The sequence below is a fragment of the Pinus tabuliformis genome, chromosome X (assembly GCF_031772625.1).
Source record: "Pinus tabuliformis cultivar Carrire ecotype Pingquan chromosome X, CPIR1, whole genome shotgun sequence".
Classification (NCBI taxonomy): domain Eukaryota; kingdom Viridiplantae; phylum Streptophyta; class Pinopsida; order Pinales; family Pinaceae; genus Pinus; species Pinus tabuliformis.
This window is the reverse complement of record NC_142308.1, coordinates 1,376,153,051-1,376,177,098: the sequence shown is the minus strand read 5'-3', so window position 1 is coordinate 1,376,177,098 and position 24,048 is coordinate 1,376,153,051. Positions and strand designations below refer to the sequence as shown.

Below are 24,048 nucleotides of genomic sequence, written 5' to 3'. Positions count from 1 at the left end.
CATACTCAATCGTGCAAGCATTACCCAAGGCATGTCAAACTCGAAGGAGTTTCGTAGACTAGGTTTCCTCTGATAGAAAAGTCAAACAAAAGTAGCCGTAGACTAGAATATTTACGGGGTCAATCAAGAAGTGGGAATAGCTCTCTTCAACATTTATTTGATAACTGCACATTTAAGAAGTTGATTTTCACCCTTTTCTGGAGCTCTTAGCACTTATGTATTGCAGAAGGGAGATTTTACATAAACAACATTATGGTACACAGAAGAGTAGTAGGAATACCAGTCTGGGGTTGAGAATAGCAAGAGGTGCTACTAATAAAATCACTAAGCTGTTGAGAGCTATGTCTGCTAGAATAGACACCATGGAAGCAACCCAAAGAAGAGGAGTTATAGCGAATCTCTATGATATGAATGATGATGAACATGAACTAAACTTCCGGTAGAAGTTGAAGAAGCCCAGGATTCAGAGCAGAGAATTATAAGGCATTGACAACTCTAAGAGGTGGACCAAGAATGGAGACTCCTGCCTACTCAAGAAGCCTGAACCTGGTAGAATTAATTGATTATATTATAGGAATGGAGAAGTTCTACGAATTCGAGCAAATGAAGACCCCAAGAGAGTGAAGCTTGCATGCAAAAAGTTGAAAGGTCATGCAACCTTATGGATTGAAACTCTGAAGGTGAATAGGTGAAGAAAGGGAAAATAGAAGGTTAGGACTTGGGACATGATGATCACCAAGTTGAAGGGAAAACTCCTACCTGTGGAATATTTTGTGAATTTGTTCAAGAAACTGCAAAACCTGAGACATGAGTGTGAAGAAATACACAAGAGTTTTATCAATTGTCCATTACAAAATGATGGGGGTGATGAACTTGTTGCTGGATACATTAATGGCCTCATATATGTTGTCCAGGATGAGCCTGACATGGTGAGAATTCAATATATGGCAGAAGCATATCAGCTTTGCTTGAATGCTAAAGTGAAAATATCTAGAAAGCAACAAAGTTCTCAAGGCAAGGGAATGAGAGGTAGAGGAATAACCATGTCTAGCACAGAACAAACAAATTGGAACAAAGGAGAAAAGACCAAAACAATTGTTGCAAGTCAAGGTTTTCAAGGAAAATGTGAAGCTTCAAGAGGCCGAGGAACTTCTAGAGAAAGAGGAGGAAGATTCAGTGGAACGTGTTTCAAGTGTGCAGCACAGTGGTACCAAACTTATGACTGTCTAGAAAACTTAAAGAGCAGCAAAAGGCAAGACAGAGAACGCAAACAGCTCAAGGAGCTGAGAGTGCAGTTGTTTTTGTGATTGGAGACGACATAGACGAAGTACAGCAAGAGTTTGGAGAAATCTCATGTTCCAAAGAGTGTTGTTGAAGCCGAATAGATAGCTCTAAAAGAAGCTAAAACAACGAGATTCTATCGTTAAAACCAAATGCAAACTCAGGTGTAAATGTTGTTTGCTTAATGTTGAGGGGAGTAGTAATGGAAACCTCATGTCAACTGAGGTGATGCAAAAGTTGAATTTCGAGTGCACCCGACACCCAAATGCATACAGTCTCTTGGGTGGATAAGGGACATCTTGTCATTTAGAAAACAATTGTTGGTAAATTTCTAACTGAGATATTACGATAACCAAGTTCTAAGGGATGTGACAATGGATACCTCTCACCCTTTGTTGGAAAAGCCTTGGAAATTCGATAGAAAAGTTGTTCTTAATGGGGTGAAGAACACCTTTTTATTGGATTAAGGTGGAAGAAGATTTAGAAGGCTCCCCGTGAAGAAGGAAAAAGGGGACAACGAGATAGCAAGGTGACGTGGTGTACAAAAAAAAGAGTTCCTGAAAGAGAAAAAGAAGGCAAAGTACTTCACCATGATTGAATTGAAGAGCACAAGTAACCAATCAGAATTCGAGAGGGGATAAATGCAAGACAGCCTTCAAAACAAAGAAAGGACCATATGAATGGTTGGTCATGCCATTTGGGTTGAAAAATATCTGGCGTTTTCATGAGGTTGATGAACAAAGTGTTGAAACCATTCTTGGGAAAGCCCATGGTTGTATATCTGGTTGATACACTAGTGTTCAACAAGACAAAGGCAGAGCACATGATGCATTTAAAGCAAGTGTTGGAGTAGTTTATGCTCGAGAAAGTGGTGAGAAATTTAAGAAGCATTCTTCATTGAAAGAATAGTGTATTTGGAATTTAGTGATATCTCAAGAAGGATTGAAGATGAATATAGAGAAGGTGAGAGCAACATCAAGAAGAACATTTGAGGTATGAAGATTTCATGGTTTGGCAAGATTGTACAACAAATTTATTTGTACACTCAGTGGCATTTGTCCACCACTAATAGCATGCATGAGGAAGGGAGAGTTCCAATGGAATGCAACACTACAGCAAGGTTTTGTGTTGCTGAAAAAGAAGGCAACCAAGAAGTCAACATTGGCCTTAACCAGATTTTGCAAAGGTGTTCCAAGTGGTCTGTGATGCCAACTGGACAACATTTGGATCAGTGCTTAGCAAGAAAGTCAATTGCATTCTTCATAAGAAGTTGAACGATGCAAAAAGAAATATTCAATGAATGATCAAGAGTTTTATACCATCATTCAAGCATTGAAAATGTAGAGGCACTGCCTATTTCCCAAAGGCTTTGTCCTTTACATTTGTCATCAAGTGTCACAATACATAAACAACCCAGCAAAGTGGAATCAGCAACACATGAAATGGGTAGAATTCTTGCAAGGCTACTCATTTGTATTGCACCCTAGGTTGGGAAGGTCAAATAAAGTTGATGATGCCTTGATTAGAAGGGCAACAGTGTTGACCACCATCACTGTGGAGTGGTAGGTCTGAAAGAAATGAAATGGATGAGGCATATGCATATTCTTTTGAAGCATGGAAAGCCAATAAAGAAATGTGGAGCGGAGAACGAGCTCCATACTTGGATTTCTTTTCAAAAATCATAAGTTGTGCATTTCAAAGGGATCAATGAGAGAGAACCTCATAAGAGAGTTGCATAGTGATGACTTCAGTGAATTTTCAGAATAGACAAGACCTGAGAATTTGGGGAAGATCGTTACCATTGGCTTAGAATCACCAAAGATGTGAGAAATGGGTTGAAAGTTGCATAGTTTTCAGGCATGCAAAAGGGAAGAGTCAAAATCTTGGATTGAACAAGCTATTTTTTTGTACCAAAAGCACCATGTGAATATATCAGCATGGACTTCAGGTTGAGATTGCCAAGAACTCAAAGAGGTAATGACTCAATCTTTATAGTTGTGGATAGATTCTTGAAAAACACACATGTTATTTCATACAAGAAAATTAGTAATACAATGAATCACTGTTGATAATATCGGCGATATTCGAAAATATCGCGATATTTTCGGCAAAACGATATATCGCCGAGAAAATATCGCGATATTTTGAAAATATCGGCAAAATATCGGCTATATTTAAAAATTTGAAAAAATTATTTTTTATGCTTGCCGATATTTGCCGATATTTTGCCGATATTTTTGCCGATATTGCCGATAAGATATTTTCTGGACCCTTGCCGATATTTTGCCGATACCGATATTTTCAACACTGCAATGAATATCATTGTTTAATTTTTTAGAAAAATAGTTTGAATTTTGTTTGCATGGTTTTCCAAGAAGCATAAATTTTAAATAGGGACTATTACCCACCACCACCTGTGGGTAGTATGCATAAGAGAATTTTTTTCTCCTAGAGGGCCCTCAGTCGGCGACCAGCAGCCCCTTGCAGCCACCAGATAGCTCGATGTGCCACCATCTCCACCAGTTGAGCCTAATCCAGGTGGATATTGGTGGCCACCCGCCTATTCCACCTAGACCCCCCAGTTGTTTCATCTGTTTCCTTGTTCATTTTAGCATTTACTATTTTTAGCAGTTTTTCAAGTCCTGAACTTCCGGAACAATTTTGACCCCCTTAACAGCATTTTTTTGGGGGTCCTACGGCTATGGGCCTGCAACGAAACCTGTAGTACTTAGAGAGACCTTTCCAACAAGGTATCGTACATGCCAAACGAAGATAATATGACCAAGTTATGACCCCGGGAAGTTGGCTGCCCAACTAACCCCAACGGGGCCCACAAACTCTTGGTGTTACATCTCCTGTGGTTAGGGTTTTGGTTGTTTAGGGTTTTCTCATGTTTTCCAATAATAAATAGGCCCTTGAGCCTCATTGTAACACAGTTCAGAGGCATGTAGCCGCCACATCTCTTCTCAGAGATAAGCTACCATCGCCCGAGCTATCTTATTTCCATTCTGTTTGTAAGCATAGTTCAGTGTTTTTCTATTAATGAAATGAAGTGTTTTTCTACTGCATCTCTGTGTTTATGATTATATCTATAAGTTGTTGCGTTCTTGTTTAAGTTTGGATCAGTGGTATCAGAGCAGTCTGCTCTTTCTCTATTTTTCTTTGCATGTCCCCAACGAGGTCAGGGTATAAGGAGTTAGGGCTTGATCTGGTTGAACCATTGCAAGATCATCCTCGCAAAATCTGACAACCTCCCATGGCGAAAGAAAAGAAAGACGAGGGGGCAGGAGATACTTTCAAAATGTTGCTCGAGGAAGCTCTTGAGTGACAAAGGGACACGATGATGGATAACTTTGCCCAAATCCTTCGACAGCTACCCACAAGCGATGCATCTTCATCCAACAGCCACTCTGGAGGCGCCACTCCTTTTAAGGTACAAGTTAACTTCGATATTCCCATATTCGAAGGCCTAATAGATGCAGGCATTGTAGATAAATGATTAAATCTATTGGAAGGATATTTTTCAATTCATGACTTTTCCAATCAGGAAAAGATTACTTTTGCACTTCTTAAAGCCGTCCCACACGTCAAGGATTGGTGGGAAACCTACTGTGAACAAAAGGACGAGAGTGAACCCTCACTGTTTTCAGCCACACCCACTTGGAATTCTTTTCGAGACGCCATCAAGGAACAATATTACCCTGTTGAGAGCTATGAAAATAAATACATAAAGTGGACCACGCTACAGCAGGGAAGGGACGAAGATGTGCCAGAGTTCACAAATACTTTCCATACCCTTCGCATAAAGCTAGGTATCAAGGATACTGAGCGACATTTGGTGCTCAAGTACCACCGTTGTCTACACAAGTACATCCAAAACAAGATGGAGTTCCTGGACATTTCCTTGCTCGGCACGGCGTATCGATACGTTGTAAAGATTGAGCAAAAGTTTAAACAGAAGAAGCGGGACTTTGGATCTGTGAATCCAAAGCAAGGAAAAGGTGCCCCCAAACCACAGAACAAAGGACCAAGCCAAGGCGGCACTACTCAGGACAGCCCGCCCAAGCCGCAAGCAAAGAACAACACCCGGAAGACGAAGGAGGACACGGGAAAACAGTGTCAGTTCCATAAGAGCTCCACTCACAATACAAGTGAGTGTCGGGCCAAGCAGTCACTGGTGGCCGAGCTGAAGGCTTTCGAATCAGACGCAAGTTCCGACTCTGAATCAGAACCTGATAAGGACACTGACAAAGGGAAGCAAATCATTGATGCGGAACCCAGTGCCACAGTGGCCACCACCAAGATCCAGAAGATTGAGCATAAAGATCCAAAGGAGGGGGAACGCCTCTTACACTCACAGATGTGGGTGAAGGGTTCTCCGTTGCAGTTCATTGTCGACGGCGGGAGCCAAAAGAACAGCATTTCAGCAGAGGTCGTGAAGCGCCTAGGCCTAAAGACTATAGCACATCCACAGCCATACACCATCGGGTGGCTTCACCAAGGATGAGATCTTCGTGTCAACCAACAATGTTGCCTTCCCTATAGCATCAAGCCCTTCATGGATGAGGTACTATGTGACATTGCTCCTCTTGAAGTTTGTGATGTATTGTTAGGACCAGTGTTGTTAAAATCGCGATTTTATCGGAAAATCGCGATTTTTTCCTCTGCCCGATCAAATCGCGATTTTTATCCGTAAAAATCGCCACTTTTTTTTTATATCGATTTTTATCGAAAAAATCGCGATTTTTACGCAAAAAATCGTGGGAGGCGCGGGTAGCGGGGTTTTATATGGCAAATTCGATTTTTTTTTAATTCATTGTGCTGTCGCCGCGCGGAGGAGGAGGAGAAGAGGTGAGGGAGAGGAGCTGAAGGGTTTCCGTCGGATTTGGGAGCGAATCCAAGCGTTTTTAGGAGGAATCCAAGCCAAGATCACCAATTTGTCCATAAAAGAGGTATGTAGATTAATTTTTTTTGGTTTTGCTTCTATAAAAACTTTGGTTTTCATTGTTTTTAAAGAATTTTTTGAAATTTTTCATTGATTTGGGATGGGTAATTTGTTATGACTATGAGAACCAATTTTTTATTTTTATTTTCTCATTTTTTTTAAACATTGTTTATTTTTTTTGAATTTTCATTGTTTTTTGGCATTTGCCATTGGCATTTGGTTGGGTAACTTGGGTTTAGAAATTGGGATTTTGGAAATAATTAACTTGTAATTTTGCAAATGCTAAATTGTAATTTGTATTATGTAATCCTAAATTCCTATTTCCTAATCCTTATTTTTCCATAGGTTTGCAAATTCAAAAACAAACATGCCAAGGAAATTGGATCCTTTCTGGGAATATGGTGACCCTAAAACTCCGAATGATAGACAAAACTTGTATTGCAAGTTGTGTGGAAAGGAAATATTCGGGGGGGTGTACAGGTTGAAGTTCCACCTTGCACAAATCCCTGGACATGATGTGGGGCCCTGTCTAAATACAAATGCTGAAATTATCCAAAAAGCCATGAGAGCATTGGGAGAATTAGAGCACACTAGAGATGCCAAAGAAGAACTCAAAAGGCAACTAAAAAGGTCAGTTGAAGGAAGTGGGCCAAGTGGCACTGGTTCTACTGCAGCGTCAGTCAATCCGGTAGCTGCATCATCATATTTTGTTCCTCGAACCACACCTGGTTCACAACCAACTATTGGTTCAATGCTAAAAAGAACTGAAAAAGAACAAGCTGACAAGTTGATGACAAAATTTCTCCTCTGGAGTGATATTCCTTTCAGCATTGTAAGGAGTAATCCATTTTTCCAACCTACTGTTGATGCTATTGCCAGTGTTGGCCCGGGGTACAAAATCCCTTCTCTTCATGATTTCAGAGGCCGACTTCTTCAAGATGAAAAGCGTGACTGCACCCAAAGATTGGAGGATTTTAGGGCATCATGGGCACAAACAGGATGCACTGTTATGTCAGATGGTTGGACTGACCAAAAGGGGAGAACCCTTATAAACTTCTTGGTTAGTTGTCCCAAGGGGACTATGTTTATCAAATCTGTTGATGCAACTCATCAAATCAAAGATGCAAGAACTTTATGTGATTTGTTGGATGTGTTTATTTTGGAGGTGGGTGCAGAAAATGTTGTCCAAGTCATAACGGACAATGCTGCAAATTATGTTGCTGCTGGTAGAATGCTTATGGACAGACATCCTGCTTTATTTTGGACACCTTGTGCTGCCCATTGTATTGATTTGATGTTAGAGGACATAGGGAAAATTCCCTTTGTCAAAGAGGTTGTTGACTCATCAAAAAGCATCACAAAATTTATTTACAATCACACATCTGTGCTTAGCTTGATGAGAAAATGCACCAACAACAAAGAGTTGGTGCGCCCCGCCATTACACGGTTTGCGACGAGTTTCATATCTCTTCAATCCCTCTTGAATTCTATGTGGGATTTGAAGAGAATGTTTCTTTCAGAGGAGTGGCGTGCTTCGTCAATGAGCCGCAAACCAGAAGGAGAGGCCGTCTGCAGACTAGTTTCATACCAGGAAGACTTTTGGGCGGGAGTGCAGGAGGTGTGCGCTGTTACAGAACCTTTGGTAAAGGTTCTTCGGTTGGTTGATGGTGAGAAGCCCGCAATGGGCTATTTGTATGAAGCCATGGACAGGGCCAAAGAAGCCATTCGGTCCTACTATGATGATAAGGGAGATGATGGGTTTCAGAGACAACTCCTTCTATGGGAAGTCATTGATGAGCGATGGAACAACACACTCCATCGTCCCATTCATGCTGTTGGGCTTTTCCTGAACCCTGCATTTTCTTATGCATGTGGGTTTAATTTTGATGTTGAGGTCGTGGAAGGATTATTAACCTGTGTCCAGAAGATGGTGAGATCTCCAGAAGAACGTATGGAGATCTCTAGACAAATTGAGCAATATAAGTTGTCAGGTGGCACATTTGGCTTTGAGATGGCTGTCATTGATAGGACGATTAAAATGCCAGGTATTTTTTAGTTTGTAGTATGTACTTTGTAACTTTGTTTCAACTTTCAAATTTCATTGTTTCTTCAAATTCCATTTTTTTCTTATGTTTATTTAAAATTTTATTTGTAATTTTGTTGTAGACGCATGGTGGAAGATGTATGGTGGCAGAGTACCCCTTTTGCAAAATCTTGCCGTACGCATCCTCAGCCAAACATGCAGCTCCTCGGGATGTGAGCGCAATTGGAGTGTATTTGAAAAAATACACAACAAGAAGCGCAATAGGTTAACACTTAAACATTTAAAATATTGCAAATTTCCAAATAATTTTTTGAATTCATTAAAGTTTTAAACAATATTTTTTTTATAATATTAATTATTAATTATTATTTCATGAACTTTGTACAGGTTGGAGTCCCATAGACTTAATGACATGGTCTATGTCTACTACAATCTTCGATTGTGGGTGAGACAACTAGAGAAGAGTAAGACACCTGATACGGAAGCCATCTCATTGGATGGGATTGACACCACTGCTGAATGGAGGGTTGAGACCGAGAGGCCTCTCATGGATCCCACTGAGGATTGGTTAGTGCAGGATGAGGGGGAGGAGGAGGGGGAGGAGGAGGAGGAGCAGGAGCAGGAGCAGGAGCAGGAGGAGGAGGAGTTGGAGGAGCAGGAGGAGGAGGTGACACCGCCTACCCGGGCTACCCGGGCTACCACTACCACCAGTAGAGGACGTGGTCTCCGTCCACCTAAGCCTCCTGTAGCTGCTACTACTAGTTCTTCAGCTTCTAGAGCACGTCAGACTCCACTGCCATTTCCACCAGCACAGGCACCAGCTTCTACATCTAGAGGGAAAGAGAAAGCTGTGCCATTTTCTCGCAAGAGGGGCAGAGGAAATCAATAGGATTAGACTTTCATTTTATTGTATATGACATTATGACATGATGAGATACATTATCATATTTTTTGTTGATATTTTGAGGCTGAGTTGGACTTGGGACTCAGGACTTACTATTCAGGACATGATTCAATGTTATGTGTGATTTTAGCGCTAGAAATGATATTAAACATCTTATATATTAGTTTTTTTATCATATTTATGTGTCAATGTATTTATTTTATGTTGTAGATGGTTTAGATATTAAAAAAATTGAAAAAAAATGAAAAAAAATGAATATTTTTGTGCCAAACGCTTTTTTCCCGCTTTTTTCCCGCTTTTGTCGATTTTTTCCGCTTTTTTCCCGGCGCCGATTAAATCCCGATCGCGCTTTGTGCAACATTGGTTAGGACAACCATACTTGTGGTAGCGACATGTTGTATATAAGTCTAGACCTCACACTGTGATTATTAGTTTGGCTAATAAGTTGTACAGGATACCAGAGGTAGCCCCGCCTACCGCCATCTCTTTGATCACTGCAAAGCAATGCAATAAAATCATTTCCCAGACCAAGAAATTTTTTTCCTTATGATTCGCCCCCAGGGCAAGAAGAAGGTTGTGGCCACGGCTTCCAAGCAGGGCTCCTCTGCACAGCAGCAGCAGATGGACAAGGTCATGGAGGAGTACAAGGATATTTTCGCCTCACCCACAAGGGTACCTCTGCACTGTCAGGTCAAGCACTCCATCGATTTGACCCCGGAAGCGCCGCTACCAATGGACCGATCTATCGACACTCTGTTTTGGAGAACCATGAGATCAAGAGGTAGATTCAAGAACTATTGCAGAAAGGGCACATCAGGCCAAGCTCATCACCTTGTGGGAGCTCGATTATATTGGTACAGAAGAAGGATGGGACCTGGAGGTTCTTTATTGACTATCGGGCACTGAACAAGATCACTGTTTGGAATAGGTTCCCAATCCCGCAGATTGATGACCTTCTAGACCAACTCAAGGGGGCCAAATATTTCAGCAAGATTGGCTTGAAGTCAGGTTATCACCAGGTGTCTATCAAACCCTCCGATGTGTGGAAGACTGCCTTCAAATCCAAGGAGGGCCTTTTCGAGTGGTTGGTCATGTCGTTCGAGTTGACGAACGCCCCTGCAACCTTCATGAGACTGATGAATGACATCTTGCGACCCTTCACCAATGCATTCATGGTGGTGTATTTAGATGACATCTTGCGACCCTTCACCAATGCATTCATGGTGGTGTATTTAGATGACATCTTGATCTTCAGCCAGAGTTGGGAAGAGCACCTCCACCATATTTGACAGGTCCTTCAAACCGTACGCCAACACAAGTTGTGTGCTAACTTGGAGAAATGCACCTTTGGCCTGACCCAAGTTCAATATCTAGGGTACATCATTGATGAGCAGGGTGTACATGTGGACCCATCCAAGATACAAGTCATTCGGGATTGGCCAGCCCCAACCACTCTAACAGAACCTGCAGCTTTTTGGGTCTTGCCAATTTCTACCGTAGGTTCGTGTTGGGGTTCTCTCATATCACTTGGCCTTTAAGTCAAGTCACCAAGGGCGGAGTGAAAGAAAAGTTTTTTTGGTCGAAAACCCAACAACAAGTGTTCTTCGAGTTGAAGAATCGCCTTTGTTCTGCACCAATGCTCACATTACCAGACCTACAACAACCATTTGAGATTGAGACAGATGCCTTTGACTATGCTATTGGTGCAGTTCTTACTCAGCATGGGCATCCAGTGGCTTACCACAGTGAGACACTTTCAGACACAGTCCGAAAGTACCCCACTTACGACAAAGAAATGTATTCCATTGTGCAGGTCTGCCGTCAATGGAAGCATTACATTCTGGGGAAGGAAACGGTCATCCACACAGACCACTGACCTCTACAGTTCATACAAACACAAGGGAAGTTGCAGAACGATCGCCATCAAAAATGGTCCACCTATTTGCAACAGTTCCATTTGAACATTAAGTATAAGAAGGGCAGCACCAATAATGTTGTCAATTACCTCAGTCGACCACTGGTCATGGCGTTGAAAACTGTGCTCGACTCCTGTGGGCACGAGACATCGAGGTGGCTGCATTTTTACAAGAGCGATCCAGAATTCGACAGCATATACCAGACACTCCTGGAAGGGAAGCAAGTTCCAAATTTTCACCTTTAGGATGCACTGTTATGCCACCTGGGACACATCTGTGTTCCTTCAAGTGAGCATGCCAAGATGATTTGGGAGGTGCACTATAGTCGGGTTGCCGGACATTTCATAGCAGAGAAAACAATGGGGGTATTGCAAAAGTAATTTTATTGGCCGAAACTTCGTGAGGATGTTGGGAAGTACATTAGATCATACACCGCATGTGCCATTGCCAAACCAACCATCAAGAAGCAAGGCCTGTATACTTTACCTACTCCTAGCCAGCCTTGGGAATCTGTCTCCATGGATTACATGTCGGGTCTTCCTTCTACTAAGCACAATAACGATTGTGTTTTCGTGGTCGTCGACAGATTCTCTAAGATGGTCATCATGGCGGCCTGCAAGAAGAGTATCACAACAAAGGTCGTTGCTAAGCTCTTCTTTGAGCGAGTATGGGTACACTTTGGGATCCCACAGTCCATTGTCTCAGATCGGGACAGCAAATTCCTGAATGCATTTTGGTCAAGTCTTTGGTCGATGCTGGATACAAAAGTTACTAAGTCCACGGCTTTCCATCCCCAAACTGATGGCCAAACAGAGGTTGTCAACAGGATGATCGTACACATTTTGCGCATGTACAACTCGAAGCATCCACGCACGTGGGATGAAAGTCTCCCTATGTCCAACACAGCTACAACAGAGCTCTCCATAGCTCAACAGGCCACAACCCCTTTCAGGTAGGGCTAGGATTTCAGCCATTATGCCCCATTGATGTGGTCATACCATTTGCAGCCACTCAGGTAGATTCGGCTCACATTCAGTCCGAAGCTAAAAGGGTTAACAGCTTCATTGAGCGCATTCAACACATCCACCAACAGGTCCATGATATATTGGACAGAGCCAATGCTAAGTACAAGCAACGCCATGATCAGCATCGAGTGTCGCACAAGTTCCAGGTGGGCGACAAAGTTTGGCTACATTTACAGAAGGAGCGCCTTGTTGGACCCCATCGCAAGCTTCACCCTCTCCGATATGGGCAATACACCATCACCAAGGTCATCAGTGGCAATGCCTTTAAGCTCAACATCCCACCGTTCCTTGGTCTGAAATAGTGTTCAATGTAGATCGCCTTCGGCCATACTTTCCACCATTGTTGGACACATTTGACATTGCAAAATAGCTCACACCAACAGAGCTCAACCCGAACTGCATGGAACAGGCCACAACTAATCAGATCATGGACACACAGATCAAGAACACTCGCCAACAGAGGATACAGCTATATCGAGTTGTCAAAGCAGGCCAACTCCTTCACCAGGGCAAGTGGTTCACCAGGGACCAAGTTCAACAGAAATTTCCTCACCTCATGGAGGCTCTGCACACAATGGGGACCATTGCTTCCTAAGGGGGGAGGAATGATCTAGGTGGATATTGGTGGCCACCCGCCTATTCCACCTAGACCCCCCAATCAGTTTCATCTGTTTCCTTGTTCATTTCAGCATTTACTATTTTTAGCAGTTTTTCGGGTCCTAAACTTCCGGAGCAGTTTAACCCCCTAAAAGGCATTTTTTTGGGGTCCGCAGCAGGCCTGTAGCCGTAGGCAGGGGCCTGTGGCGAAACCTGTAGTACTCAGAGAAACCTTTTCGACAAGGTATCATACGCACCAAACAGAGATAATATGACCAAGTTACGACCCCGGGAAGTTGGCTGCCCAACTAACCCCAACGGGGCCCACAAATGCTTGGTGTTACATCTCCTGAGGTTAGGGTTTTGGTTGTTTATGGTTTTCTCATGTTTTCTAATAATAAATAGGCCCTTGAGCCTCATTGTAACACAATTCAGAGGCATGTATCTGCCACATCTCTTCTCAAAGATAAGCTACCATCGCCCGAGCTATCTTATTGCCATTCTGTTTGTAAGCAATTTTCAGTATTTTTCTATTAATGAAATGAAGTGTTTTTATGTTGCGTCTCTGTGTTTATGATTATATCTGTAAGTTGTTGTGTTCCTGTTTAAGTTCAGATCAGAGCTAGCCATGTGATCCCTCGCCCATCTATTATGATCGTATGTTTGAAGGTGGGCCTCCCAATCCCAAAGGTACGACTTTTCATTGGTATAGTTGAGTAATTTTGTTTACTTTTCATGGATACTTTTGGGCATGGATTGGTGGGGGAATTCGGCAGAAAGAGTGGGCTAGATCTATACTCTTGTCTCCTCTGCCCGATTTGATAGTTAGCCTTGTATTCTAGTCCTGTGGGATCTCCTTTACTAGCTATTGGCTTTACAGCTGGCACTACACGAGAAATCCCGATTTTGGTTGATGGTCCGCTTCTCGATACCATATACGTCACTCCCCTTTGCTCATTATAACCCTATTCATCACACTTCCCATCTGGTCCACATGTGTCCGTTGGGTCCACAAAGGGTCAGCCTTCCCCTCCCCTTGTCCACGCTTTGGATCGGGCCCAAATCGATGCCCTGGAGGTTGATACAGCTAAAAAGAAAAGAAAAAGCATAATTTGGCCACTTACAACAGGAAATGTACCACAAAATGCAAAAGATGGTTGGGACATACAAATTTAGCACGTGGGCAAAAGCCAAACATAAGTTTTACCCCTATCTATGGCCATCACTCCGGTTCCTATGGGCCCTAGATGAGCCCCCTCCACATTAAGGAACCCATGATTGTCCCAACCCCTGGTGGGCAATGAAATGCCCCACCTTAAAAGGGGGTACCTACTGTTATATACCACACATCATGCTCTCATTCCCTAGAACCCCGAGCGGTTATAAAGGAAAATCAATAAAAGGCAAAAGGCATATGAAGAAGGGTGGAAAAACAAAGGTCGGGGTAACTTATGTACCATGATTGCTCCCTCCTACACTCATATACCCAAGTGTGGGCTTCCCATATTATAGCTACCCTTGTACCCTAACATGTGGCTTGGAGTTTTTCCCTCGACCCCCACTCCATCTCATCATCACATCACATGCCACCTACCATTTGATGGACTACCATGTACATGTCACCCCCTTTAAAGGTTGAAACCACCTAATAGATTTCTTGGTTAACCCCCTTATTGAGCTTGGAGACACTTGTACATGCAAAAACCCACTATGGAAGGGCATGCCACCATGAAGTGCCCCATTGATTCCATGACTTGTAAGTTATTTTACTTGATTATTCTAATGATTTGTTATATTGGAGGGCAAAGATGACACATTGGATCTTATGCAGGATTGCAGGTGGGTCTCCATTTGGGGCTTGGTCTCCATATACGAGGTCCTAGACCTCCAAAGGGCCATATTGGCACTTGTAGGGTGAGCGATGAGAGCCATGGGCCTCCACATAGCAAAGAATACTTCATGGATCCCCAACACTTCTCATTGATTGCTTGTGTTCCAGCTTTTGGATGAGGATGATGCAACTGGTTCACCATGCCCAGCCAGCTCCACACTTGCACCATACACTTGGCAAATGTTCCAGGGTACGAATGAGGATGTGTCTCACTGCAGGAGACAAGGGAAGGCATATGTCATCATCCTAGCCCTTACAAATGGTTTACAAGCATTTTTGATTCACTTGGAAACCCATGAGGTTTGTGCTCCCACACCCACGTGGGAGCACTACAGTGACTTGATTGGAAAACAAGGGGCCAACTCCTTGTCCACTATGTTTGGAGTCCATTTTCTCACCATGGCACACTTTGGACTTCATTAGGCCTCCTCAAAGGCCCAACGACTTAGTTTATTGATCATTCTGCCTCTTGAAAGACTTATTTTTATGTTATTGAGCTATCTTGGTGAGCTTGTCAGCAAGGGATGTTATTGTTGCACATTATTTTATTATTTGGGGCTTAATTAGGCCTAATTAGGAAAATCGAACTCTTTAGAGATTGTATAAATAGATGAGAGGTGATTCATTCCTCTCATCATCATTTGGATTGGATTAGTATCTCTTGAGAGATATTCGCACTTTTTGTTGGGTAAACCATTTTGGAGCTTTCTTGATGCACTATGCATGTTTGGATTTTTGCTATTGTCTTTGGAGTTTCTTTCTCATGCGAATTTGATGAATGGGCATACTCTCTCTCTCTCATGTAAGTTGAATTTTGATGCTATTCTTGTTATTTTATTGGTTTACTGCATGTTATATTTATCATTATTCATGTATGGGTTAAAGTAAATGCGAAATTCTTTTGGGAACCTTGAATAAGTGATTTAATGCATGCATAGTACCTGAAGAGAGTGGGTGTATATTCCTAGAGGCACCTAATAGGTTTTTAAGCCTCGAAACTTCATCTCTTTGGCAAATTTGAAGTATAAATCCCTACTGACCTAGTTGTTTGCCTTAGAGAGGCTAGTAAAGATCAATTAGGGCTCCTTAGTTCACAAAAATTCATGATCTATGTGTATATTTACTCCATTAAGCCCAAGCAACAAGGCACTGATCTTTGTATCCCTTTGGGAGTTCAATTTACCTCTCTTTTCTTCACTTTTCCAATTTCTAGGCCTAACCATAGAAGGTCACCTATGGCATCAAACGAATCTCTTTGTAGCCATCCAAACACCTTGAAAATTGGTCCACTATTGTGCTGTAGTTTTCTCAAGGGGTCCGCCAAATTTCAACCAATTCCGATGGTGGAATCCCGAGATATAGCAAGCCCTAGCCTCAAGACCATCTCTTGCCCTAGGCTGATTTGGGTTAGTGTCCTCACTTGGGTCATTGTATTTGTATTTCAAAAGAAAATTAGTCCTTTGATCCTATTCTCCTCCCCAATTAGGTCAAGCCCCTCTTTGAGTGATCAACTCCATACCCTTGACCTAGTTTGGGTCCACTTGGCTTCTCTGTGGTCCCACAACTTTGTAACTCATATTCTACAAGGATTACATCTAAGCCATTTCTCCACAAGGATCCTTCGACCTAGGAAGCCTCTTGTCAAGAAATAATCTCAAACCCTAGGCTTAAGTACCCTCCTAGCCCTTCCCAGAGAGTCCATCACCTTGCTTCTTAAGCAAGTAAGCCACATAATTGAGTATCTCTTGCGAATAGGCTCTAGGAATCACCCTCTATCTATTCACTAATCTAGTCATCCTTGTGATTCCTCTTATACTAGGTCTCCTCACATTGATGAAAGTCCGTAAAGAGCAAGGAGCCTTCGTTGAGGTGATAGTGGACTATCACTCCATTGTTGCCCCTTGACCTAGTAGTTTCTCTATAGGATCCCCTCCTAGGACCCTTGCTACTTTGAGCAGTAACAAGGACAACAAATTCATTGGTTACTTGCAAAGAACCTTCTGGAAAATTTTGTGTGCACAATTGCATTTTAGTTCTATGCATCATTGTATCATCCACAAATTGATGAGAAAATTGAAGTAAGGAATACGAGCCTTGAAATTTATTGAGATGTTTAGTGGGAGAGAAATCGGGACAATGGGATATAATGTTGGCACCAGCAAAACTTGTATACAACAATTTAGTGAATGAGGCTACAAGAAATAGTCTTTTCATGTTGTAAATGGCGGGTCACCAAGAGGAGTGACAGATTTGGCAAGCTTGCTTAAAGCAAGCAAGAGAGTGCAGATACATAATCGTTTGTAGAACTTATAAAGGAAGTGTGCAAAAAAACAACAGCGAACAAAAAGATGCCAAGGATATACACAAAGAGTTGATAAGAAAAGAAGAGTGAAGAAAATTGAGGAAGGAGACCTCGTGATACCACATATACAAACGAAAATGTTCCCAAGAGGAACATCTAACCAGCTAAAGATGAAGAAGATTAGACCTGGTAGGAATCTGAAGAAAAATTTAGGCAATGCATATGTGATGGAATTGAAGAATGGCTTGGATAGCTTGCCAACACTAAAATGTGGCAGATTTGTACAAGTACCATGAGCATACTATGGATGAAAACGTTGACTAGAAGAAGCAAATTCTAGAACCAGAGAAACAATTGCAAAATTGAAAGAGTTGCAAAAAGAATTCAGAATCAGACAACCAAAGAATATCTAGTTCGCTGGGGCTTGAAAGTAACCATATGGATTTGAGAAGAGTTAGGGCGACTTAAGAAACCATTCTATAAACAATCTATACCAATTTCATGAGAAAATAGCACTTTTCAAATTACTAAGGAGTTCCAAGATAGGAACATCCCCTGCGTATTCCAAAGCATGCAATACACATTGAAAGTAATATATATATATATATATATATATATATATACTTTTAACATCATACTTTTGACAACTTTAAAATAATTAATATAGGATTCAATATTATGATTTACATAAAATAATTTAAAAATAAAAAATCATAATATAATTAAAAAATTTGATTAAATTTAAATCAAAAATATAATTAAAAAAATAATTTTTTTGTTTTTTTAAATTTATTATTTTATTTTTTGTTTTAAAATTCCAAATTTTTCAAAAATATTAATAATTAAAAATTAAGTAATAATAACAATTAAAGAGAAAGGATATACGTTAATGATAATCGAGAAACGCATACTTACAACAAGCGAAGTAGGACTTTGTAATTGGCAGTTTTCCACGGGGATGAGCCCCCAAGGTGGGGAGGCGCTTCGTCGCTTCCCCACGCTCTTAAGATGGGAAACTTTTGGGGAAACATTTCCCCATGTTTTTTTTTGGGGAAACTCGGGGAAATTCCAGGGGACTTTTTTGGTGACGAAAAGCGCCCCATATCCCCCAAAATTTTATTGCTAATAACAATTAAAAACATAAAAAATGGAGACTCCTAAAAGACAAATTAAAACTTTAAAACAAAATCATTCACATTTCGAATTCATTTCTCATTAACCTTATGATTTTACCTTGTCGCTCAACATTTTCCTTCTACTTTCGCTCGACCTTTTACCTTGCCACTGGAGATTTCACTGCTGCACCTGCTCGACATTTTTCATCTACAATTTGTTGTGATTTTCATTTTGTGACCATAAGCCACCAGATTGGACTTGCAATTTATTATTTAGTACTTTTTGAGAATATTACTAGTATTTCACTACTTTCTATGTCATTATCATATGATGAATTTACTTTCGATTTGCATTGTGTAATTTCAATTATCAAATGATTAATTTAATTTAGATGTATCTTGCATAATATTAATGTTTATTGCCAAATGATAAATTTAGATGGAACATTGCATAATGTCAAATGATGAATTCAATTTAGTAATTTATTTTTAGATTTACAATTTTATATTAATGATAGCAGAAATGTCAAATGATAATTATGATTCATAATAGTCTAATACAAAATGATAATCATATTTAAATGTACATTTCATAATTATTAAAATTTACTATTTACTGGTTGGTCTCTGCGACTGAGCGTTGGGCGTCCTCGGATCAGGCCTTCGCTGCGAGCCTCGGCTCCTCTCGAGACCCGCCCCCTGCGGGCTCTAAAGCCTGCGATCTCCTTGTTGTTCGCCGATCCTGCAACCTGCGGGCCTCCTTGAATTAGATCTGATTGGATCTAAGGCTTTTAGCTATTCCTCTGGCTAGGGTGTGGCCTATGCTGCGCTGCCCGTGTGGCAGCCGGCACCAAACCTGATGGAGTCTCAGGGCCAAGATCCACCCTCCAGCCCTGCTGTAGAAGCATTTAAAAAACCCCTGGCAGGTTTGCCTTCGAAAAAAAGAAACGATGCCTCTAAATTCGTCAAGAAGCTAGATGAAATTCCAGAGATCTACTTGCCTCCGGAGACTCCCATGCAAGTAGCCTTGTCATTGGCGGATCGGGGACTTATTGGCCAATTCACGGGACTATGGCCCTCCCCGAAAACTACAGAGCAATGGGTTAACAGGAACTGGGCGCCTCTGATCAGTCAAAGCGTTACCTATTACTTTCTAGGAATAGGGTTTTTCCTTTTCGAATTTACCTCCAGAGAGGACAAAGACCTGATCTTTCAAAATGGACCGTATTTTATGGGTCCTCAAGGCCTCTACCTGAACAAATGGACCCTGGATTTCGATCCAGCGGTAGATGTTCCCAAGGCTGTTCTAGTATGGGTTCGTCTACCAAATCTGCCGGTTCACTGGTGGAACTGGGGCTCCTTGAAACACATTGGCAACTCCCTCGGGAAATTTATAGATCGGGCAAGCAACAAGAATCAGTATGATTGTGCTAGGATCTGTGTGGAGGTAGATCTAGAGGAGGGTTTACCAGAAGCAATCAAAATCAGAGTCGGTAGCTGGTCCCATGTGCAGATCTTGGATTATGAGCAGCTGCCATTCAAATGCAGAAAATGCCACGTGTATGGGCACTTCGCTAGAAACTGCCCAACTAATCCAGAGCCAGAGAAAGGAAATGAAGAGGGATGGAATCAAGTAAAAAGAGCCAGAAACAACCATAGGGGACAGAAACAATGTGGACCATCAAGCAAAGGCAACTTTCAGGGTAATGCTCAGAAACCTCCTACCAAAAAAGCGCAAGAAAACAAATTCGTCCTCTTAAGCCAACCGGCAGAAAGCACCCCAGAGGTAGAGATCCAAAAGCCAGAATCCTCAAGGAAAAACACACCTCCAGCTTCCCCCAAAGAAGTGGAAAATCTCAAAGTCACAGCCCAAGAGGATGAGGAAGAAGCTCCCTCGGCCTCCCTCAAAGGACCAAGCCCAAAAGGCATATGCATGGAAGGAGAAGAAGAAGAGCAAGAAACAGAAGAATCAGAAGAGGAAGGAGAAATAGGAGAATCCCACACCCCGGTAAGAAGATCAACAAGAGGCTGGAAAACAGATAGGGAAAAAAGGGAACAGGAGACCTACAAAGAAAAACTCCAGGGAAGCCAGCCAACCTTGGAAAAAATGCTAGCTTCAAAGCCAAAGATATTGAAAAACCCGCCCCAAGGCTCCAAGGGAGCTCATATGAAGCATAAATAATGAAGGTCATCTCCTGGAATTGCAGAGGGATGGGGAGCAAAATGAAAGAAGAAGCCACCAGAAGTCTAATCAGGACAGAAACCCCAAATCTACTTCTCGTCCAGGAGACAAAGCTGGAAGACATAGTCTTCCTCCAAACAAGCAAGAAAGTTTGGAATAAAAGTGAAGCAAGAGCAATCTCCGCCCGGGGCGCCTCAGGAGGAATAGGTACTCTCTGGAACCCCAATAAAGTTACAGTTCTTTTAGAGGCCAGGAATACCCATTGGTTGATGTTAAAAATGCAGAATCTGGAATCTAAGCAAACGTTCTGCCTCTTCAACGTTTACTCTCCAGTCAACGTTGGGGAAAAAAAAGATTGCTGGGACTCTCTAAGACAGCAAGCAGATTTGATAGATTTGGAAAACATAATAATTGCTGGCGATTTCAATCTTACCCTACACCCTTCAAAAAAAAGGGGAGGCAGCATAGTTAGAGATCCGGCTAGAGAATGGGTGGAGGACATAGTGCAAGACTGGGACTTGCTGGACATTAAACCCTCTTCAGGTAAGTACTCATGGTCTAATAAAAGAATGGGCCCTGGCCACATTGTTGCCAGGTTAGATAGGTTTATCATTCAAAGCTCCTTTCTGCTGCTAGGATTAGAGCCTAGAATGCATATTCTTGCCAACAGCATCTCTGATCATAAGCCCATTATGTTAGACTTGCTAGCCCATCATGATCTGGGCCCCATCCCATTTAGGTTCAGCCCTCTTTGGGTAAAGGAAAATGACTTCATGCAAATAGTCAAGGAATGTTGGAATCATCCGGTCAATGGATCGCCATTCTATATTTGGGAGGAAAAACTCAGAAGGATGAAAAGAGTCCTAAAAAGATGGGCCAAAACGCTGCCCAACCCAACCATAACAAGGAAAACCATTAAAGTAGCTCTTACTTCTCATCAAAATAGCATGGAAAACGCAATTCTTACAAAGGACTCTTTAGATCAAGAAACCCTTCTGCAACAGCAATACCACAAGGCTTGCTTAGCCGAAGAAGAGTATTGGAGAATGAAATCTCGGAACCTCTGGCTCAAAGCAGGGGATAGGAACACTGCTTATTTTCATAAACAAGCCCAGGCAAGGAAATGCTTCAATACTATCTCAAAAATAAAAGAGGAGGGAGATATCCATAAGGATTTCGAGCATATAAAGAGAGCTGCATTTATTCACTTTCAGAATTTATATAGTGAAGACAAAGACCCAAGTCATTCTCCGGAGATATTACATAATATACCCTCTGTAATTTCTCAGCGAATCAATGAACTATTGGAGACCAAAGTCACAAAAGAGGAGGTGAAAAAGGCGCTCTTCGACATGGATCCGGACAAGGCCCCTGGGCCGGATGGTTTCTCAGCTAGATTCCTCCAAACGTGCTGGCCAATTATTGAAAAAGATCTTCTCAAAATGGTCCAAAAATCCCAAAACACTCAGAAAATTGGAGGCAGTACAAACTCTGCGTTTTTAGCACTCATACCCAAAGAAAAAGGGGCCAACAACTTCAACAGATTTCGGCCAATTTCTCTATGTAATACAGGGTACAAGCTGATCACCAAAGTAATTGCAAATAGATTGAAGTTTATCCTCCCCAAAATAATCCCAGAGAACCAAGGAGGCTTCATCTATGGGAGGCAGATCGTGGACAATTTTCTTCTGGTCCAGGAAGCAATACACTCGAGCCAACTCCGAAAAGAGCAAGGTATGGTGATCAAACTTGATTTAGCAAATGCTTTTGACTGTGTCAATCATAGCTTTCTCTTGAATGTCATGTGTAAGCTAGGTTTTGGAACAAACTTCATTAATTGGATCCGGGCCTGCATCTCGGAGCCTTGGATAGCTCCCCTTGTTAACGGAAGAGCCACTGACTTCTTTAAAGCCTTGAGAGGACTCAGGCAGGGGTGCCCTCTATCCCCCCTGCTCTTTGTCATCCAGGCCTCAACCCTCAGCTTCCTGCTTGACAAAAAGTTGTAGGATCAAGAGATCAATGGACTGCGCATTGCAAGAGGAACCAAAAATATCAATCACGCTTTATTTGCAGATGACACATTGCTGTTAGGCCCTGCCTCTGTTCCCTCGGCCACAAAGTTTAAAGAGGTGCTGGATGAATTCAGTGAAGCTTCAGGCAGTGTGGTAAACAAAAGCAAATGTCATATTTTCAGTTGGAACACCTCACCTAGACTGCTATCTGCCTTATCAAGATGCTTGGGTTTCGAAGCTTCCTCCACCTGGTCGACCTTCAAATACCTGGGCCTACCAATATCTCAAAAGAGACCAACCAGCAAAGATTGGCTCCCGCAGTTAGAAAATTTCAAGGCAAAGATTCAAGCCTGGGGTTATTCCTGGCTGAATGCTGCAGGCAAAACAGTCCTAATTAAATCAGTTCTCAACAGCTTGCCCTTATTCCAATTTGCAGCTCTCCTCGCCCCGGCATCTATATTAAACAAAATGGAGGATTTCATAAGGAGATTTTTTTGGAAAGGAGGGAAACAAAATGAAAAAAAGATCCCTCTTGTCAGCTGGGATATCATATCCAAGCCGTTGTGGGAAGGTGGCCTAAATTTTAAGAACCTCCGTCATCAAAATGTAGCAATGGCAGCAAAAATAGTGTGGAGGATCATCGCCCCCAATCTTGGCTAGGCTCAAAAGGTGATCTGGAAGAAATATTTCAGAGCACAAAGACTAAGATGCTTAAAAAATGTGACACGCCTGACTAATTCGACATTCCTCAAAATATATGACAGAGCCGCATCTCTAATCATCGATCACTCCTACTGGATACCAGGCAACGGTAAAAACATCAGTATTTGGTCGGACAGAATTATGAATAAAGAGCCAATTGAAGCCAAAACCTCCATAAATGCGTTGCGCTGCTGGATGGACAGAGAAGGAATAAAATCTCTGTGGGATATTTCATGCTGGAACAATCTGATTTGGGCAGGCTGGAAAAGATTAAATGTGCCAGACAATCTGAAAGCTGAGTGGAGCACGTTGTTAGACGCCCTCCAAGGACTGGCTCCCACGCAAGCGAAGAAGAGAGACGAGATGGGCTGGGGATCAAAAACCAAAGGGTATGCAGTCGCACAGGGGTACGCCAAATTGATTGAGAAACCGCACGTCCCTCAGAATCCAGCTCCGTGGCAAAGCGTTTGGCATCAGCCCTCATGGCCCAAGGTCGATTTCTTCGCCTGGGTCCTCTGTCACGGGAAAATTTTAATGTATGACAACTTGCAGAAAAAAGGCTTCCACGGCCCTTCCATGTGCCCTCTGTGTAATGAAAGCGTGGAGACAGTAAATCATCTAATGCTAGAATGTAATTTCTCCAGGCAGATTTGGTCTCATTTTACTCACGACTTGGATCCAAATTTAGCTGTCCCTTGCTCCTCTTATGATCTTTTCGCTGATTGGTCGAACAGATTCCCTGGTCCTCCCTCCAAAAACCTGATTATCAAGGCAACATGGGCTGTCCTCCCAAAAATCATCTGTTGGCAGCTTTGGATAGAACACAACAAAAGAATCTTTAGAGACACAAAGCAGAACCACAAAGTCCTGGAAGCCAAGATAAAAAGCCATATAAAGGAATTTCTAATGGATATAAAAGATGACAATAACCTCAGACAGCAGGACATAGCATGGGGATCAACGCTAGAACTCCAATTTCAGCCAGCAATCAAAAAAGCCCCCATCTTCAAAGAGTGGCAAATAAGAAAACCTGAGAATGACTTTCAAGAGTGGCTAAAATCGCAAGCAAGGCACTTCCTTTTCTTTGATGGAGCAGCTAAGGGAAATCCGGGCAAAGCAGGTGCAGGAGGTG

General features: G+C 42.1%; 2 protein-coding genes across 5 annotated transcripts in view; one reads left to right on the top strand and one right to left on the bottom strand.

Annotated features, from left to right (window-relative positions):
- Positions 1–24,048, bottom strand: part of LOC149145184 (putative receptor-like protein kinase At1g80640) — a 45,202-nt gene that overhangs the window by 1,527 nt on the left and 19,627 nt on the right. The gene's annotated exons all lie outside the window — the stretch shown is intronic.
- On the top strand, positions 7,500–9,393 carry LOC149145185 (uncharacterized). Of its 2 annotated transcripts, none has more exons than XM_089449648.1 (2): positions 7,500–8,534; positions 8,658–9,393. In XM_089449648.1, exons 1-2 carry the CDS (start codon positions 8,407–8,409, stop codon positions 9,157–9,159), a joined length of 630 nt encoding a protein of 209 aa, XP_089305774.1. In that variant the 5' UTR covers positions 7,500–8,406; the 3' UTR covers positions 9,160–9,393. Both variants share the same exon structure in this region; 1 of them encodes a protein (XP_089305774.1).